This window comes from Ostrea edulis, chromosome 5 (assembly GCF_947568905.1).
Source record: "Ostrea edulis chromosome 5, xbOstEdul1.1, whole genome shotgun sequence".
Taxonomy (NCBI): Eukaryota; Metazoa; Mollusca; class Bivalvia; order Ostreida; family Ostreidae; genus Ostrea; species Ostrea edulis.
In genome coordinates, this window is record NC_079168.1 from 1,135,998 (window position 1) to 1,156,594 (window position 20,597).

Below are 20,597 nucleotides of genomic sequence, written 5' to 3' on the forward strand. Positions count from 1 at the left end.
CTCATACATGTAAATCCTATAAAATACGAAATCAAGACCATGGAAATTTAAGTTTTATTTCAGGGAAGTACATAAAATATTTGATTTATGTCTACATATATAAACTTACAAAATGCGGACCAGCCGCTCTTTCATTTTGGAATCTCAGAGTTCAACTCCGTTGTAGGTTACAATTATGTGAAGATTTACTTATGCTATATGTCTTGATTGAACACCATACCCGATTCACATAAACCTGTAAATTTTGACCGATTCAGTTGCTTAACAATTTTGCCACGTCTTTAAAACACCCAATGATTGATGATTTTGTACACATTGTTTTGTAATATATATATATATATATATATATATATATATATATATATATATATATATATGCTAAGATACCCATCTTTTTAAAAAGAAATGTAAAAAAAAATTTTAAAAAATGAAAACACAAAATTTACATTTCTGATGATGTGATTACTTCAACTTTTCCATAAAATTGAAAATCAATATTTATGAATATCTTCATCTGCAAGGTTATTCTTCATGTGTGGTTAACAGGTTTGAACAATTCTCCGTTTGATTTTTTCTCGCTTTGATCGAAGTCTTGCAGAACCGTGTCCATCTTAGAATCCATATCGATGGTCTCGATGCGGGTGTGATCGTCAACAACTGACCACATGGTCCCTCCACTTCTATGTCGTTTACTTATAACTACGTATAGAACCGCAACCACTGCCACACATGCAACAATTGTGCAGGCAGCTGCAATGGCGCCAATGGAACGCTTACTCAATGAGGAGCTTTGTTGGGATTCATTGGAAACTGTTTTTGCAGTAGTGAAAGAACCATTGTTTGCTTGGTGTGTTGAGTCTGTCTCCTGTGTTTGAGAAGTAGCCGCAGAATACTTAGGATTTAGGGTAGTGAAAGTTGTTACTGTATCCATTGTTCTGTTAAGATGACCGATTGACGTCAGAGAAATTGTTTTAGTAGGCGATGAAGGCTTAGGAGATGTTGTATTATTAAAAGATGGTGTAGTGTTTTCCATTAGGTCTGTTGCTGGATTGACAGAATGTGTCCAGGTTGTGGCAGTTGTTGTTAAAATAGGGGTAATTTCTGTTTGTTTCGATGCAGCAGTTTTAACCGTTGTCGACTGATTAATTGTGGTGTCCTTTGTTTGTTTCGATGCTGTGGGTGTACCAACTGTGGAGCGAGTAATTGTTTCCGTGGACGTGATGGTAGACTGTTGCGTGGTTAGCAATGTATTCAAACTATTGGGTGTCGCTGGTGACGCCGTTGTCTTGGTTGTAGATGGTTTAGAATGATGACGAGTAGTGACCGAGGTCTTTGTTGATGGCGATTTGGTCGCAGGTGTTGTGGTATGGATTGATTTTGTTATCGGTGAATTCTTGACTGTTGTGGTTTTGGAAGGTTCTGTAGGTGTCGCTTTGCTTGTCTCAGTTTTAGGACTAGATGGCATTGGATGAACTTTTTCTGTTGATGTTTTGGGAACATATTTCTGTGTTGTGGTTTTGAGATTATGTGTGGTTGTTTTGGGATTATATGTGGTTGTTTTTGGATTGTTGGTTGGTTGAGTTTTAAATGTAGTTTTTGTTGTTGCTCTAATTTTCTGTGTTGTTGTTTTAGAGCCATCGATTTTAGCAGTTGTTAAAACGACCGTAGTATTTGTAGAGTAAGATTGTTTTGTTGAAGTTTCGGGAATACTGTTGGAAATATTGAGAAATGGCACTTTGGAGAAAGTCTTGGAAGGTGCTGAAGTAGACGTTTCTCTAGGAGAAATGGAGGTTGGTTTTGGAGTCGTTGAAGTAGATGGAGAGGATTCAGTTTGTGAATGATGTTTGGGTACAGTAGAGGAAGTCTCTGGAGTTTTTGGTGTTGATATAGTTGTCGTCTGCTTTGAAGATTCAGTAGTTTGAGACGATTTCATGTGTTCAGTGTGCGTAATACGTGCATGAATTGTTGATGCGGTGGAATTTGAATTCGGAAAACCGGGCTTTAACGTTGTTGTTATAGAAATCGATGGCAAACGTGTACTATTCGTTGGTGTAAGAATCGACGTCAAAGTTCTCCTGTTAGTTGATGTTGAAAGTTGTTGAGGAGTTGTGAACGGAGTATCTATCATCTGAGTAACGTTAAGAATGTTTGTCGTTGTCCGTGGGACGGTTTGACTGCTAGAATTTCCAGGTGGAGACATCGTTGTGTTACTGATGGTAACTAGAAAGGTGGATGTGGAAGGTGAGAATCTGGGCGTTGTAGATGATGAAAATGAAGCTGGACTGCTCGAGAGCAATGCTTTGGATGATGCATTATTACTGGCATCCCCTCGAAGACGAAAATTAGAATTCGATCTATGTCTGAATTTACTCTGAAATGATATATTTTTTGTGTCATACTTATATTTAATATATTTTCAACAGTGAAATACTGTAACTTATCCAATGAATGAAAATGTTCACACTGTGAAAATAGCAAGTAAACATTGTCGAAATATTCATCAGATATACAATGTATACATGGTCACAATTATCTTTTATATATGCATGTAATTAACTCTTTCGTGGTTTATGTTTGAATAACTAAAGAAAATTGAATTTAAGTTGTCTTATTATTTCAATGTGTGTTTTTTTTGGGTTTTTTTTTTATACTTTTCTTAAAGTGCTACATTTCCTTAAAGACCTGAGAAAATGTAATAAACAGAAAATTTTGTTTTGCGGTTGAATATACAGGGTAGAATTTTTTTCACTCCCGAGAAAGTGTTCGTATTTGTATTTTAAATTGTGCTTCGCACTCATGGAGATATTTCTTTTCAAAAATGTCTCATTCATGAAATAAATGTTAGGTCCAACAACAAAACATTAATTATCTTTATATATTAGAATAGATTAAGACACACAATGCAATGCAGTGGTATGAGTACATGCGCTCTTAGACTATTTCCATACACTTAATTTGATTGATTAAATGATTGTATCGTGTTTAACGTCCCTCTCGAGAATTTTTCACCCATATGGAGTCAGTATGGTGAAGGAACTTAATTTGAGTGAAGGACTTTAAAAACAGGAAACAAATACTACCGCGATGGTAGTATTGTAGTTGTGTTATACATGATGTAATACTTAAGATGAAGTTTTCACAAATTATAGATTACAATATTATTCAGATGAAAAATACACTGCATTGTGCTATACATGATGTAATACTTAAGATGAAGTTTTCACAAATTATAGATTACAATATTATTCAGATGAAAAATACACTGCATAACCACGCCCCGCAGATTTCAAATCATCTATAGATTTCATTATTTTAATTATCGTAGTAAATTACCTGTGCATGTTGTGAAACATCAATGTGCTCTGACAAGACAACAGTTACACCTACAAATACAAAATATCTTTAAATCTATAATTTTTCAAATCAATGATATACATTTAAACATACAAAAATGGGAAGTATCCGTAAGACGTTTAAATGATACTACCAATATAGATGGCATTAAAGATTGGTATATTTTTCTATAATTCCAATGTTAGTCTATTTCATAATTGGTTTGGTTGGACAAAAATAAAGCTAAATGGGAATTTACACATCAATAAATCCAAAAACGTTATGTATACATACGCGCCTGAAAACAAATGACAGCTCGGGGAAACTATTCAAATTTTTTAAATTGATAATACAGGGAACGAATTGGAATTATAAGAATTAAACTTTCTTTTTTAAGGATTTATCGATGTGTAGACTCCGGACATTTTACTCACTAACTTTTAAGAAAATGTCCAGAGTTTACACATAGATAAATTCTTCAAAAAGAATGTTTAATCCTATAATAAATTTGTCAATATGATAACAGAACATTCGATAAATAGACAATACATTATGGTAATTACCAAAAAGTGTAACCCAAATAATCCTAAAATTTAGAATCTTCATTAATTTAGCCATCACTTCTGTAGCTAGAATCGCAGTATCCCTCGTTCACGTAAAAGTGTAACAATGCGATGCAATATAGTACGTGTACATACCATGATAGAATTATCGGTTAACAACTGATAACATAATTTTCATAGGTATTCCAAAGGGTGGCCCACTATACACACTTTTATTTATATTAGATGACTAGTTATTGCACCTACTTGTATTTCATTATTCGCGGTGACCTATTGAAACCTTTACCCGTCGAACAATCTTGATCGTTCATTCATACTCTACATGTATCTGATAACAATGTCAGATAAACATGACAATACCATTGTATTATGACAATACTTCTGTAACGTATTAAATCAAAAGGCAACACGTGACCAGTAGATAGATCTGTTTGCATTTCAACACAGTAAGATACACGGGTTGTTTGCACCGACCAGTGGTCTCATGAATTACGATGATAATGTACTTGAATGCATTATAGTTCACTTGTAGGTATATTTGTGGGAAGATCACCTTCCGCACGTTATTCAGATGATTATAAGTGTTAAAATTGTACCATGAGACATCTAGAACATCAGATGCAATGCGAGCGAGATAGAGTGATATCCGACTTTATAAATGTTTATGCGTTTATCACGAATGACACCGATAGCAGAATGATCTACACAATGAATACCACACCTTTTGTACAATTCAGTACGTTTTAGTAAGAACATTTGGATTTTTATGCTATTAAGGAGTTCAACCAGACCATTGTAAGCAATGCGTATCTAATGCAGCATATCCACATCCTAGAAACTGAGTCGTCGGTGGATAAGAGTCCAAGATTAAGCTTACATTATACCGGGTAGTTATTACCATTCGAAAATAGTGGATATAGTCATATGAACTGTTTGCCGAGTAAGCATAATGTTCAATTGACTTTCCCTAAGTATCCAAAAAATATATCTATGATAACTTGACTATGAAAAAAAAAATTCTGAGATAAATCTGTAAACTCCCTAGTGGTAAAACGGCGTGTACTTTACTTCTCAGGAAATTAACAGTGTTATTCAATACCAGACTTCAACATTACCTTTGTCATGTGTGGCATTCACCAGGCAGGCCAGAAATATTGCAATGAAACACAATCGCAACACTATAAAGTTTTCAAAAACGTATATGGGTGTATTGGGAAATTCCAGTTCCTTCGGACACTGCCAGAAAGCTAAGAATTGATTGAATAAGATTTAAAATCCTATACAAATTTGTTACAGTTGTACAGGGATTTTCTCCCTTCAAAAAGAAATCTGATTTATTGTTTAAAGGTGACTTTGCGACACAGTGACTTATGAAAGTCTGTATATGATGGCATATGTGACGAAATCATCGATTAGCTTGAGACGTAAAAGAAAAGGTGGGCGACCAATTTGGCACCGGGTAGATGTTCCCGATAATGTTATTGCTTTGTGTATTAGAGTGGTTAGTGTGGTTGACATTATTGACATATAAATTAAAATACCCTTGCGAATTCTGCAATCTTAGCGTCTATTGCTTTGCGTCTATATACATACATGTACATTGCATAGTATGTCCATCTCTTATGTCAACATCCCTAGTTACTGAGAGTTGTTGATATTACTTTTTTAATACTATTCACCCTTATACCTAAACTCTATTTTCCAAAGTTTATTGTCATCAGCCCTGCGAGACAAGACGTTGAAATTAATCGTATGACCCCTCAGAACTACACTAGATATATTGTTATGTAACACACTTCTACGTGATTTACGCTTGTGACCTAGACAGGATTCTAGACCTTCTAGTTTTAGAACGATGTTTGTCAGAATTGGGGGGACTCGTTCAGGATTTGAACCCGGAGCCTCTCGCACCGGAAGTGAAATAATTATATACCCCAAGACAATTACCTGTATATCTGTTATCAGAATAGCTCTTATCGTAACCAGTACAAATCAATCACAAACAATTCAAAGATTTCAAAAGGACACGGTACGTTTGGGGCCAAATTCGGCCCCGTGTTCAAATTAAAAGATATCCCTCAAAGTTCTTTAATAAGGTATATGTTTTTATAAAATGACTATCATATGTCCGTAAGAAGCTTTATTTTCATATAATACATACGTTAATAGTATAGTTTACGATAACGTTGTGCCATTTTGACGTTACGTTATGCTACATGTCTTATTATTTTGGCAAAAATAAAAGTGCACTTGTACGGCACGGTATGTAATAACAAGAGGGTATGTTACATACAGTGGCATAAATGGCGAAGGTATGCACAGCGTAACAATAATTTTTGGTACATAGCGTCATCATTCGTGCAACGCTTTGCAACCGATTGCGGTGACTGTACCTTTTTAGGCCGATTCCGGGACCGTCTCGTTATTACATAGCGTGCCGTGTATCTCCGTCAGTATTTTGTAATGTAGAAGTTTGATTCAACATGTATTTCATTTTTGAATAATTCAGGGGGCCAAATACGATACCAAACGAACAGAAAAATATACCAATAAAAAATTACTAACTTACAGTAGGTCTAATCAAAATTCATAAAAACCGTGCCCCCCCCCCCCCTTGCGGGTTTACCTCCGAGCTGTATTCACTGTCTATCCATACCAAAACAAAGCTTCCAGAATCTTCCCTTTTATGACGCGGATACAGTTAATCATCTTTATCTTGAACTCTGATAAATATCGTTCTAAAAATAGTACTTCTAGAATCTTGTCTAAGCAACAAGTGTCAACCAATTGTAATACACAACAATACGTAGTTAGATACTAACAATATGTAGATAGACACTAACCCTCGTGTGTGCCTCCTGTCGCCTTGCCCTCCAGTCAGCTTTTTCCTTCGCTAACTGTTCTTTATCTATGGCTTCTGGGACCTCCTTTCGCACACAATACTGAATTTCTAAAAAAAAAAAAAAAAAAAAAAAAACTTAAAAAAATACATATATATGTACATGAACATCGTTGTACAGTGTTTCGCAAAAGACAAGCCGTCATTAATGTGTCTAAGGCTGCTGTTCCCAGGAATTTAATTTTGTTCCCATAAAATTATATTCACCCCCACGATTTTTTAAAATTAAGACTAGCCTATATGTTTACACGAAAAGCGTGAAAATAACGAACAATAATCAAGCTCAAAACTCCTATGAGGAATAGAAAATTAAGAGTTGTGCAAACACGGACCCCTGGACAAACCAGAGGTGGGATCAAGTGCTTAGGGTATTAGAAATCCTAGCCACTGTAATAATTTTAAAATGCTGACTTTAAACGAAACTGTTGAAACCCCTTTAACATCGACTTGTTTATCTGTTGCCAGCCTCGATATAAAAATTGATCAAACGCAGAAATTGGGAGATATAAACACCATATGTAAGTGATAATGGAATATTGCTACATAAATATGGGAAGTTGACGATGGAGAATCTGATATCATCCCATCTGTCATAAAGTTGAGTTGTTAAGTTTCCGTTAATATTCATTTTCAATAAGATATCTAAGTACGAAGCAGATGTGGAAGACTCTTTGGTAACTTTCGTTACATGTGGGTAAATCGGTTCATAAACAAAAAGTTCTTATCGATTTCATATTTCTGTTATAAACTTATTTAACCAGAGTTATGTCTTGCAATTATGCAATCCAAAATAAATGTGTAATAAGGCTAGTTGTCTTATTTCATAAATGTAGAAGAAACTTTTAATCAATTTTGAACTAGTTGTAGAGACCCCAGCATATGTCCCAAATTTCTTTCTCTGTCTTGAAATGTATATTATCAGTTTACAGAGAGAGAGACTGGATAGTTACCGGCCATGATTTTGATAGCCCTCCACAATCTCAGGAAGATGAGCAGTGATACGCTGTCTTTCACCACGTAACTGACAGGACTGAAGGCTAGCGCAAGGTCAAGTCCAAAGGTCACAAAGATGATAACAGCATCAAATACCTGGTGAAATATGAAGATTAATAGAAGTATACCCATTGTAAAAGGTTAAGAAACTGTGAAGTGAATATAACGGAGGACCAATGGTTACACTGTCTACACATTAATTAACAGATGTCTGAGTGTAATTCAAGGTTGTTTGTCGTATTATACATACATCATGGTACTTTCTTTACCTCCCACTTATCGGAAAAAAAGTGTTTTCCTTCTACTGCAATCTTTAGAATAACCTGAAAAATATGTGTTCTTTACTGTTATTGTTTGTTTACCGTGATTTTATTTAGAAATAAACATGGAAATATTTGTGCAAATAAATTGATAACCCAAACCATCAGTTAGGTGAACTGCGTTTTGAGAGAAAGACAACGGAGTACAAACAGGAAATGTTCTCGATTACCTCCACTACGAAGAGCGAGATGATTGACAGGGCGGCATAGTGAAGCCCCTCCTCCACTTCTTCCTTTAATTCCTCTTCTTCTTCAGGAGTCTCAGCATGGACTACAATGTAGACAGGTAATTTAATCACATCTATGTTCAGTAGGTAAATAAAGTACATACTCAAAGGCTAGCTAAATTCATCAACATGAGAATGTTGTTTGGTTACATGTTAAGTTCATTTGAGCATTTTTCAAGTTACATATAGGTAACTGTAGTTTCCACATACACATATGTCGAGTTGAAGGCCACAGCAAGAAATGTTTTCTTCTCATGTAAAATATTTTGAATCAAGTCTGCTCCTTAAGGATATAGAAATACGTTCGCTAATAAAGGAGCACAACTCGTGTCCATGAGAATTCTAACAGACTGTTGGAAGACCTGATCACCAAAGACTACCAAGATATTGTCAATGAGGAATTTCAGCATCTTTTTGTTATTAACTTCAGAGTACTTGTGCATAGAATCAGAGTGGTGTTGAACAAAGTACTTTTTTTGAATGACCGTTCACTAGATATGAATAAATTTCCTTTTCCCATCCTTGTTACGAAGCAACTGTCTATAATGTCAAAAATTCTAATCTTGAATCTATCGTGATAAATGGTAGTCTAAATTGGTAAAAATTCATACAGTTTTCAATGTTGATTCATATAAAAAAAAAAAAAGCTTTGTGATTTTCAATTTACTAAAAGTTCTTCGGAATTTTTAGAATCCACGTTTGATTAACACCACTTCTGGCAAATGTTGTGACACAATATGATAATATTTTGGTGAGGAACAATGATTGGGGCTTGGTAGAGAGATACAATACCTCTAATAACATCGATATCCACCAGCAGTACTACCAACAGGAGGATGATATCTAGAATGATTAAGGCAATGATGACAGTGTGTGTGGCGGGGCTGTGAAACACCTTCTTCATTCTTCTCCTACAGCTGAAGAACAAGCCATAGAAATTAGATTATTTGTAATCTTATAGAGAACATTGGTGATATTCCAACTAATGGGATGTCAATATTTTCCAAAATATGAGGAAGAAACAAACATAGAAATTAACTACGGTCGCAACTACTTGTAAAATGATATAGTGAAATATCATTTCGTCGCTAGCCAACTGTTGGATTCGCTTACTCTCGGTAGATAAGAGTTAACGAATCAGACACTTGACTAGCGAAGACGGTCACAGATAGGCAAGCAACAGTTCAATAGCCTTTGTACCATCATAGTCAGTTCTTCCTAAACTAATTACGAGGAGTACACGAAGGAAATAAGATTGTAAATAAAAAGAATGACTGATGTACAGCTGTACCTGTGGAGAAAATGTAGTACTACCCAATAACACATCTCTCACTTTACTTTACTACTACCCAATAACACCTCCCTCACTTTACTGTACTACTACCCAATAACATCTCCCTCACTTTACTGTACTACTACCCAATAACACCTCCCTCACTTTACTTTACTACTACCCAATAACATCTCCCTCACTTTACTGTACTAATACCCAATAACATCTCCCTCACTTTACTGTACTACTACCCAATAACATCTCCCTCACTTTACTTTACTACCCAATAACACCTCCCTCACTTTACTGTACTACTACCCAATAACATCTCCCTCACTTTACTTTACTACTACCCAATAACATCTCCCTCACTTTACTTTACTACTACCCAATAACACCTCCCTCACTTTACTTTACTACTACCCAATAACACCTCCCTCACTTTACTGTACTAATACCCAATAACACCTCCCTCACTTTACTGTACTACTACCCAATAACACCTCCCTCACTTTACTGTACTACTACCCAATAACACCTCCCTCACTTTACTGTACTACTACCCAATAACATCTCCCTCACTTTACTTTACTACTACCCAATAACATCTCCCTCACTTTACTTTACTACTACCCAATAACACCTCCCTCACTTTACTGTACTACTACCCAATAACACCTCCCTCACTTTACTGTACTACTACCCAATAACACCTCCCTCACTTTACTGTACTACTACCCAATAACACCTCCCTCACTTTACTGTACTACTACCCAATAACATCTCCCTCACTTTACTTTACTACTACCCAATAACATCTCCCTCACTTTACTGTACTAATACCCAATAACACCTCCCTCACTTTACTGTACTACTACCCAATAACATCTCCCTCACTTTACTTTACTACTACCCAATAACATCTCCCTCACTTTACTGTACTACTACCCAATAACACCTCCCTCACTTTACTTTACTACTACCCAATAACACCTCCCTCACTTTACTGTACTACTACCCAATAACACCTTCCTCTCTTTACTGTACTACTACCCAATAACACCTCCCTCACTTTACTGTACTACTACCCAATAACACCTCCCTCACTTTACTGTACTACTACCCAATAACATCTCCCTCACTTTACTGTACTACTACCCAATAACATCTCCCTCACTTTACTGTACTACTACCCAATAACATCTCCCTCTCTTTACTGTACTACTACCCAATAACACATCCCTCTCTTTACTTTACTACTACCCAATAACATCTCCCTCTCTTTACTGTACTACTACCCAATAACATCTCCCTCTCTTTACTGTACTACTACCCAATAACATCTCCCTCTCTTTACTTTACTACTACCCAATAACATCTCCCTCTCTTTACTGTACTACTACCCAATAACATCTCCCTCTCTTTACTGTACTACTACCCAATAACATCTCCCTCACTTTACTGTACTACTACCCAATAACACCTCCCTCACTTTACTTTACTACTACCCAATAACACCTCCCTCACTTTACTGTACTACTACCCAATAACACCTCCCTCACTTTACTGTACTACTACCCAATAACACCTCCCTCACTTTACTTTACTACTACCCAATAACATCTCCCTCACTTTACTTTACTACTACCCAATAACATCTCCCTCACTTTACTTTACTACTACCCAATAACACCTCCCTCACTTTACTGTACTACTACCCAATAACATCTCCCTCACTTTACTTTACTACTACCCAATAACATCTCCCTCTCTTTACTGTACTACTACCCAATAACACATCCCTCTCTTTACTTTACTACTACCCAATAACATCTCCCTCTCTTTACTGTACTACTACCCAATAACATCTCCCTCTCTTTACTGTACTACTACCCAATAACATCTCCCTCTCTTTACTTTACTACTACCCAATAACATCTCCCTCTCTTTACTGTACTACTACCCAATAACACCTCCCTCACTTTACTGTACTACTACCCAATAACATCTCCCTCACTTTACTGTACTACTACCCAATAACATCTCCCTCACTTTACTGTACTACTACCCAATAACACCTCCCTCACTTTACTGTACTACTACCCAATAACACCTCCCTCACTTTACTGTACTACTACCCAATAACACCTCCCTCACTTTACTGTACTACTACCCAATAACACATCCCTCACTTTACTTTACTAATACCCAATAACATCTCCCTCACTTTACTGTAATACTACCCAATAACACCTCCCTCACTTTACTTTACTACTACCCAATAACACCTCCCTCACTTTACTGTACTACTACCCAATAACACCTCCCTCTCTTTACTGTACTACTACCCAATAACATCTCCCTCTCTTTACTGTACTACTACCCAATAACACCTCCCTCACTTTACTGTACTACTACCCAATAACATCTCCCTCACTTTACTGTACTACTACCCAATAACATCTCCCTCACTTTACTTTACTACTACCCAATAACACCTCCCTCACTTTACTGTACTACTACCCAATAACATCTCCCTCACTTTACTGTACTACTACCCAATAACATCTCCCTCTCTTTACTTTACTACTACCCAATAACATCTCCCTCTCTTTACTGTACTACTACCCAATAACATCTCCCTCTCTTTACTGTACTACTACCCAATAACATCTCCCTCTCTTTACTGTACTAATACCCAATAACACCTCTCTCACTTTACTGTACTACTACCCAATAACACCTCCCTCACTTTACTGTACTACTACCCAATAACACCTCCCTCACTTTACTGTACTACTACCCAATAACACCTCCCTCTCTTTACTGTACTACTACCCAATAACACCTCCCTCACTTTACTTTACTACTACCCAATAACATCTCCCTCACTTTACTGTACTACTACCCAATAACACCTCCCTCACTTTACTGTACTACTACCCAATAACACCTCCCTCACTTTACTGTACTACTACCCAATAACACCTCCCTCACTTTACTGTACTACTACCCAATAACACCTCCCTCACTTTACTGTAATACTACCCAATAACATCTCCCTCACTTTACTTTACTACTACCCAATAACACCTCCCTCACTTTACTGTACTACTACCCAATAACACATCCCTCACTTTACTGTACTACTACCCAATAACACCTCCCTCACTTTACTGTACTACTACCCAATAACACCTCCCTCACTTTACTGTACTACTACCCAATAACACCTCCCTCACTTTACTTTACTACTACCCAATAACATATCCCTCACTTTACTGTACTACTACCCAATAACATCTCCCTCACTTTACTTTACTACTACCCAATAACACCTCCCTCACTTTACTGTACTACTACCCAATAACACCTCCCTCACTTTACTGTACTACTACCCAATAACATCTCCCTCACTTTACTTTACTACTACCCAATAACATCTCCCTCACTTTACTGTACTAATACCCAATAACACCTCCCTCACTTTACTGTACTACTACCCAATAACATCTCCCTCACTTTACTTTACTACTACCCAATAACATCTCCCTCACTTTACTGTACTACTACCCAATAACACCTCCCTCACTTTACTTTACTACTACCCAATAACACCTCCCTCACTTTACTGTACTACTACCCAATAACACCTCCCTCACTTTACTTTACTACTACCCAATAACACCTCCCTCACTTTACTGTACTACTACCCAATAACACCTCCCTCATTTTACTGTACTACTACCCAATAACACCTCCCTCACTTTACTGTACTACTACCCAATAACACCTCCCTCACTTTACTTTACTACTACCCAATAACACCTCCCTCTCTTTACTGTACTACTACCCAATAACACCTCCCTCACTTTACTGTACTACTACCCAATAACACCTCCCTCACTTTACTTTACTACTACCCAATAACACCTCCCTCACTTTACTGTACTACTACCCAATAACACCTCCCTCATTTTACTGTACTACTACCCAATAACACCTCCCTCACTTTACTGTACCACTACCCAATAACATCTCCCTCTCTTTACTGTACTACTACCCAATAACATCTCCCTCACTTTACTGTAATACTACCCAATAACACCTCCCTCTCTTTACTTTACTACTACCCAATAACACCTCCCTCACTTTACTGTACTACTACCCAATAACATCTCCCTCACTTTACTTTACTACTACCCAATAACATCTCCCTCACTTTACTGTACTACTACCCAATAACATCTCCCTCTCTTTACTTTACTACTACCCAATAACATCTCCCTCTCTTTACTGTACTACTACCCAATAACATCTCCCTCTCTTTACTTTACTACCCAATAACACCTCCCTCACTTTACTTTACTACTACCCAATAACATCTCCCTCTCTTTACTTTACTACCCAATAACATCTCCCTCTCTTTACTTTACTACTACCCAATAACATCTCCCTCACTTTACTGTACTACTACCCAATAACACATCCCTCTCTTTACTGTACTACTACCCAATAACACCTCCCTCACTTTACTTTACTAATACCCAATAACATCTCCCTCACTTTACTGTACTACTACCCAATAACACCTCCCTCACTTTACTGTAATACTACCCAATAACATCTCCCTCTCTTTACTGTACTACTACCCAATAACACCTCCCTCACTTTACTTTACTACTACCCAATAACACCTCCCTCATTTTACTGTACTACTACCCAATAACACCTCCCTCTCTTTATTGAAGCTGAGCTAACAACTCGCAGTAGACAATATTACATGTGTATAGATAGACAAGCCAGAACATCCATAGTCTCTGGAATATCATGTTTTTCTTATGTCGAGAATTGACTTGTTACCGTGTAAAGAAAAACCATGACACTTCCATCCTCATTACAATCATCGTCCTCATTCTAAAACTGAGGAAAAGACATTACTGGTCTATAAAAGTCTTATGTCGGAATTGTTGAAATCCACCCTGATTGATACTAAAAGGGTACTGAGTCAATACAAAATATTCACGTAAAATCAGTCATGAAGTCAAATATATCCAAAGAAATAGATTGTGTGTAGCCGCAGGGAACGGAGTTTTATAGAATCATACTGTGTAGTCACAATATGGCTTTTTATTTTATTACCATCTCTCTTAGATTGTACATTTTGCCAGTACAACGCGTCATTGAATAAAATGCTGTCTGACGTGTTTCATACCAATTGTTAGACCGTTCTTTACACACTGAATTTGACTGCGGATTGCTCCATTTACCTGATGGACATATAAAACTCACGGCAGCTGTGACCGGTCGACAGGGGATTCTTATTACTACAAGGCACTTGATCACACCTCTGTTTACCCAACTCTTAATTTTGTATTCCTTATAGGATTGATCACTGTTCGTTATCTGCACGCCTTTTTTATTATTATTTTTTTTTTTTTGGTTGCTTAGATCTTTACCTGCCATCCTGTTCACTTAAATCTTCGTCGTAATCCATCTTCTGCACTCCTCTGTTTTTATCCTTCAGACTTCTGCACCCCTTTGTCTTTTATCCTTCAGACTTACAGATAAAAGTGTACGCTTCAAGTGTCACCTGTTTTTCCGGGCGTCTGTTAAAAGCATTATTCAAAATTGTTATTTTTCTCATCACATGCATTCCTATTCTATAATTAAAAAATCGTAGCCTCCGCTGCTGCTTAAACACTGAAATATGGAGCATTCATTTTATATCCGGAAATGATATTTTCTTAAAGATTTTTTTTTTCGAATTATTTATCATAGATCAACACTGACAGTTTCAAATGTCTTAGAAAAGAGTTTATATTCTACAATAAGCTTACCTGTAACTTCGTTTTCGGGGGGTTGAGTTAGACTTTTGTACATAGATGTTACTTTTACATCCTGAGTAAGTGGATTATATCACGCTGTCCGGTAGAAATCTGTCCAATCATTTCCTCTGATAAGTTGACACACTTCACCACTAGTGCTCAATCCATGACTGTCGATTTCTGTCAGAGCATCTGCTGAATCACCCACATCCTATATCATGTTAAAGTAGATAACAGGTTGGTTTTTTTAAAACATAATGATATTCAACCTAATACTTGTTGTGAGCTAGTTTGTTAAACCTTCCTGCTCTGCAAATTTTAAGATTTGCTTTCTTGTTTGTTAATAAAATTTTATATCTTTTTTTTTATTCTCGTGAGGTACTGTCAATTTTATTTTTAAAAACTTTTCTTTATTTGCAGATGATTTTCTTGAGTTGATTGATAGAAATTCTGTCTGCCGACTTGCACACGTGATCACAGTTTAATTACTCTCAACGTGTGCCCGAATGTCGATATGTGCCACATATATCACATACAATATATATCTTTTGCATAATTTTCATATGTGAATTATTTCTAAAGAACTTCATCTGATAGTATAGTGTTTGAACTCACAGCCTGCAAAACATAACCTTCTAGCAGCGCGACCAGCGTGCAAGACCGCTCGACCATCCATTTTGGTAAGTTGGTTTTTTTTTTTTTAAATGCCTTGCTTTCGATAACGACGAAAATTCTCATCACTCTGCAACAGGCTACACAGTGGGGAAGGAAATGAGACACCGTTATTTGATGGAGATTTTGTGTAAGGATTGCAATTGTTGAAATCGATGGGTTTTGTATTTCAGATATAGAGCTGAGTAAATAGTTGTAAGAGTCCGGGGAAAACCACTACACTCCGAGACAAACACACTTCCTCACTCTCGACATTTTTTTTTTTTTTTTTACATTCGTTCTTTTGCGTGTTGACTCAACTTTATGTATTGTGTAACTCAATGATCATTTAATGTAGGGCTTTATTTCTGCTGAATCCTCATACATGGTTCTATATAAAAAGCATTTCTCTTGGTGTGAAGAACATGGACCGTACCCTTCAATGACCATACAGCCTAGATAAGAAAAAGAAATTCCTTCTTTGTGTTCTGCTGTTAGGATGGTGCGAGGGTGGAAAGGATTCAACTTCCCCCTCCTCTCTCTTACTCCCATCCCCCTCTCTCCTTCCCATCGCTTTCCTTCGTAAGCCCCAAGGCATACACTAATGGCTAAGAAGGGAGTTTTGGTTTCTTTTTTTAGCAAAACCTGTCTTTAGAATATATATGTAATTTTGATTTGATAGATATTACCAACTGGCTTAAAATTTACCTTTAGATAACTTCATTATCGCGGTAGCGGTAGCTCAGTGATAGAGCGCTTGCCTCGTAAGCGGAAGGTCGTGAGTTCGAGCCCCGCTTCGCGGCGGGCGTTTGCACGATTAAGAACCTTCACTGCTACGGCCCTGAGCACTAAGCATATAGATCTAAATTTATGGTACTTCAGTGATGTCTCAATCATCGTCGGAAACCCACGGTCGGTCGCTCTATTCGTTTACCTACCGTGGGTCACAAGGCCGATATTTTCGCATAACTCATTAAAATGCGTGATCTTACGTGACCTATCGAGGACCAATGGGAATCGCCGTAAATATTCCCGGTACTCAAAATGTCAGCTGTAATGGCGGCACCCATAAAAGTGTGTGTGTTTTGTTGTGCCACTATCAAAGATATAAAGATGATAACTCCAGATTTGGCACCCAAAATGGCTGATTATTTTAACTAATACTTCTCTTTCACATGTCCCCCCCCCCCTTCGGAAATTCTGGATCCGCCTCTGGTATGTTTATTATCATCACTGCTTCATGGCACGTGTTAAAAAAACACATTGCTCCCGTGTGATGGAACTACGAACTCATGCTGAACATGTAGACCTGTACATAGACTCGTATGCAGTACGATAGTAAACGCTTGGTAACACAGACTTTTTCCTCCCCTGTCTTTATAGACACAAATACACCCTCCGCTTCAATAATGCAGATAAAGCATCTCGCTGAAAGTTTTGTAACTTGTTCAACTTAAACGTAGTCAAAATCTTGGCTTCGAAAGCATGTTTTTCTATGCTACCGAGGACTGGAAATAAGGGGCTTTTTCAGTGGTTGAATATCGCAATAAGGAATGGTAAAGCGATCAATCGCATATAGAAACCGAGACACACCTTCCACGAAAATACTCGCCTTGTGACCCACGGTAGGTAAACGACCGTGGGTTTCCGAGGATGCGTCTCAATGTGAGTGAAAAATTCTCAACGAGACGTAAAACAAACAACTAATCAATCATTCATATGAAGTTTATACATGCAGATGTCGCATTACCGTTACATTTATGAAGAAAAAGGAAATATCCTCATCATTCCAATTTTTCAATGATAATTAAAAGAAGAAAAAAACAACAATCAGTATATTCAACTAACTTATTAGTAGGCTTATCGCAACTAAAGGGTTAAGCATCTCTGTGTTTCAGATTTCTGTGTTTCAGGGTCTCATTTTGTTTCAGGGTCTAATTTTTACCGATCACACAATCTTGTTGAATCTTGTTGAATGCCACGCGGCCGATTTTGGTCCCGATTTGATATGAACTTTTCAGTTACTACACAACTCTATATTTCTCTTATTCAAAGATACTCTAGATAGCTATTTTGATACACTCAATTGTTCTCATGGATTCAATGTTCTGATAGACTGAAATGAAACTAAATAGATCGACAAAAACGCGTGTTTTCTTTCTAAAGTACGCTAACGTATTTGGCCTTTCGAATTATATACTAGCGGAAAAAAGAAACTGCATTATAAAATTTAGTATAATTTTGAACAATATCGGATAGTACCCGACTCAGATGCACGGACTTTTTCATGGTTAGTGAACACATGTTGTTTATTGAAGTGTTCGTACGCACGAGTTTAATTGGCCAATACTGTTTGGAGTAAGAAGTGTAAAAGGTTTGTTTGGACACTATTCGTTAAGGAAAGCACTTTAGTTTTGACAAAATTTACCCTTCTGTCATGCCACAACTCAGTGAAAACCAACGTAATCATGCTGTTGGGATGCTTCAAGCTGGAATGGCACAAAATATCGTAGCAGGAAACTTTGGAGTTCATCGGAACACCATCCAGTCATTTTGGAGACGTTTCCAACAATCTGGTAACACTCGGGATCGACCACATTCTGGGCGTCCTCGTGTGACGTCGCGTCGACAGGACAACTACATTAGACTTGTGCACGCTCGTAGCATTCCTGGACTTCGACCAATCAGTCCAAGAACTGTGCGTAATCGTCTGCACGAGCACAACATCAGACCAAGACGTTCAGCAGTAAGCCCAATACTGCTTCAACGTCATTGTATCGCTAGACTAGCGTGGTGCAGAAGACATCTGCGATTCAGAATACAGGACTGGGCCAATATTCTGTTCGCTGATGAATCCAGATTTCATTTGGATAGCCGTGACGGCTGTTGTAGAGTGTATCGTCGCGTTGGGGAGCGGTACCAGGACGCTTGTGTTGTGCAACGTCGACAATTCGGTGGAGGTAGCGTTATGGTGTGGGGTGGAATAAAGCACGTGGAGGGACCTCTACAAATTGTCAATGGAAATCTCACCGGCGTACGCTATCGAGACGAAATTATTCAGCGCCATGTGATACCCTTCATACAGAGACAGCAAAATCACATCACTCTGCAGCAAGACAACGCAAGGCCACATTTTGCACGTGTAGTCAGGGACTTTTTTGTTCAACAGAATGTCGATGTCTTGCCTTTGCCAGCTGTTTCTCTCGATTTATCGCCGATCGAGCACGTCTGGGATGAAATGGAACAACGTCTACGCCGTTTACCAAATCAGCCAGTGACATTGGCTGATTTAGGCCAGGCTTTAACCAACATCTGGATCAACATCTCTCAAGCATTTCTGAACACTTTAGTTGCATCAATGAGGCGCCGTTCTCAAGCATGCGTGAATGCAAATGGTGGTCACACGCGTTATTAACTTTGTTAATTAAAGTTCGAATACCAGTCTTTTGAGTGTGCTGAAATTAACGTTATTTGACGTTAACATTAATGGATTATGAAATGTTGTAACGAATACTCATATATTAAATAATGCACAGTTTCTTTTTTCCGCTAGTATATTTCGGGCTCTTATCATCACTGTACATTTATGTTAAGCAATTATTTAACTCACACGTAAGAGTGGGATATATCTCGAAATTCTGTGACAGTTCTGGTGCTGGGACAGAAGTATGGGCTAATGTTACTGGCTTCCAGCTAGCTGTACACCCTCAAACACCACACGTATAACCACTCTCACGATCAACCACTCACAAAACCAGCTAGCTGTACACCCTCAAACACCACACATATAACCACTCTCACGATCAACCACTCACAAAACCAGCTAGCTGTACACCCTCAAACACCACACATATAACCACTCTCACGATCAACCACTCACAAAACCAGCTAGCTGTACACCCTCAAACACCACACATATAACCACTCTCACGATCAACCACTCACAAAACCAGCTAGCTGTCCACCCTCAAACACCACACATATAACCACTCTCACGATCAACCACTCACAAAACCAGCTAGCTGTACACCCTCAAACACCACACATATAACCACTCTCACGATCAACCACTCACAAAACCAGCTAGCTGTCCACCCTCAAACACCACACATATAACCACTCTCACGATCAACCACTCACAAAACCAGCTAGCTGTACACCCTCAAACACCACACATATAACCACTCTCACGATCAACCACTCACAAAACCAGCTAGCTGTCCACCCTCAAACACCACACATATAACCACTCTCACGATCAACCACTCACAAAACCAGCTAGCTGTACACCCTCAAACACCACACATATAACCACTCTCACGATCAACCACTCACAAAACCAGCTAGCTGTACACCCTCAAACACCACACGTATAACCACTCTCACGATCAACCACTCACAAAACCAGCTAGCTGTCCACCCTCAAACACCACACGTATAACCACTCTCACGATCAAACTCTCACAAAACCAGCTAGCTGTCCACCCTCAAACACCACACATATAACCAC

General features: G+C 37.9%; 1 protein-coding gene across 2 annotated transcripts; it reads right to left on the reverse strand.

Moving 5' to 3' along the window:
* Positions 1-42: 42 nt before the first annotated feature.
* LOC125649398 (voltage-gated hydrogen channel 1-like) lies at positions 43-19,775 on the reverse strand. Of its 2 annotated transcripts, XM_056166976.1 has the most exons (9): positions 15,449-19,775; positions 15,068-15,217; positions 9,128-9,252; positions 8,279-8,379; positions 8,058-8,111; positions 7,746-7,884; positions 6,740-6,846; positions 3,334-3,383; positions 2,184-2,371 (listed from the first exon to the last, which is right to left on the reverse strand). In XM_056166976.1, exons 2-8 carry the CDS (start codon positions 15,103-15,105, stop codon positions 3,378-3,380), a joined length of 570 nt encoding a protein of 189 aa, XP_056022951.1. In that variant the 5' UTR covers positions 15,106-15,217; positions 15,449-19,775; the 3' UTR covers positions 2,184-2,371; positions 3,334-3,377. The 2 variants fall into 2 exon arrangements, with proteins under 2 accessions (XP_048732883.2, XP_056022951.1); XM_048876926.2 differs by lacking the exons at positions 6,740-6,846; positions 7,746-7,884; positions 8,058-8,111; ... (2 more) ...; positions 15,068-15,217; positions 15,449-19,775 and adding an exon at positions 3,897-4,001 and having other exon boundaries at positions 43-2,371.
* Between the last annotated feature and the right edge of the window lie 822 nt (positions 19,776-20,597).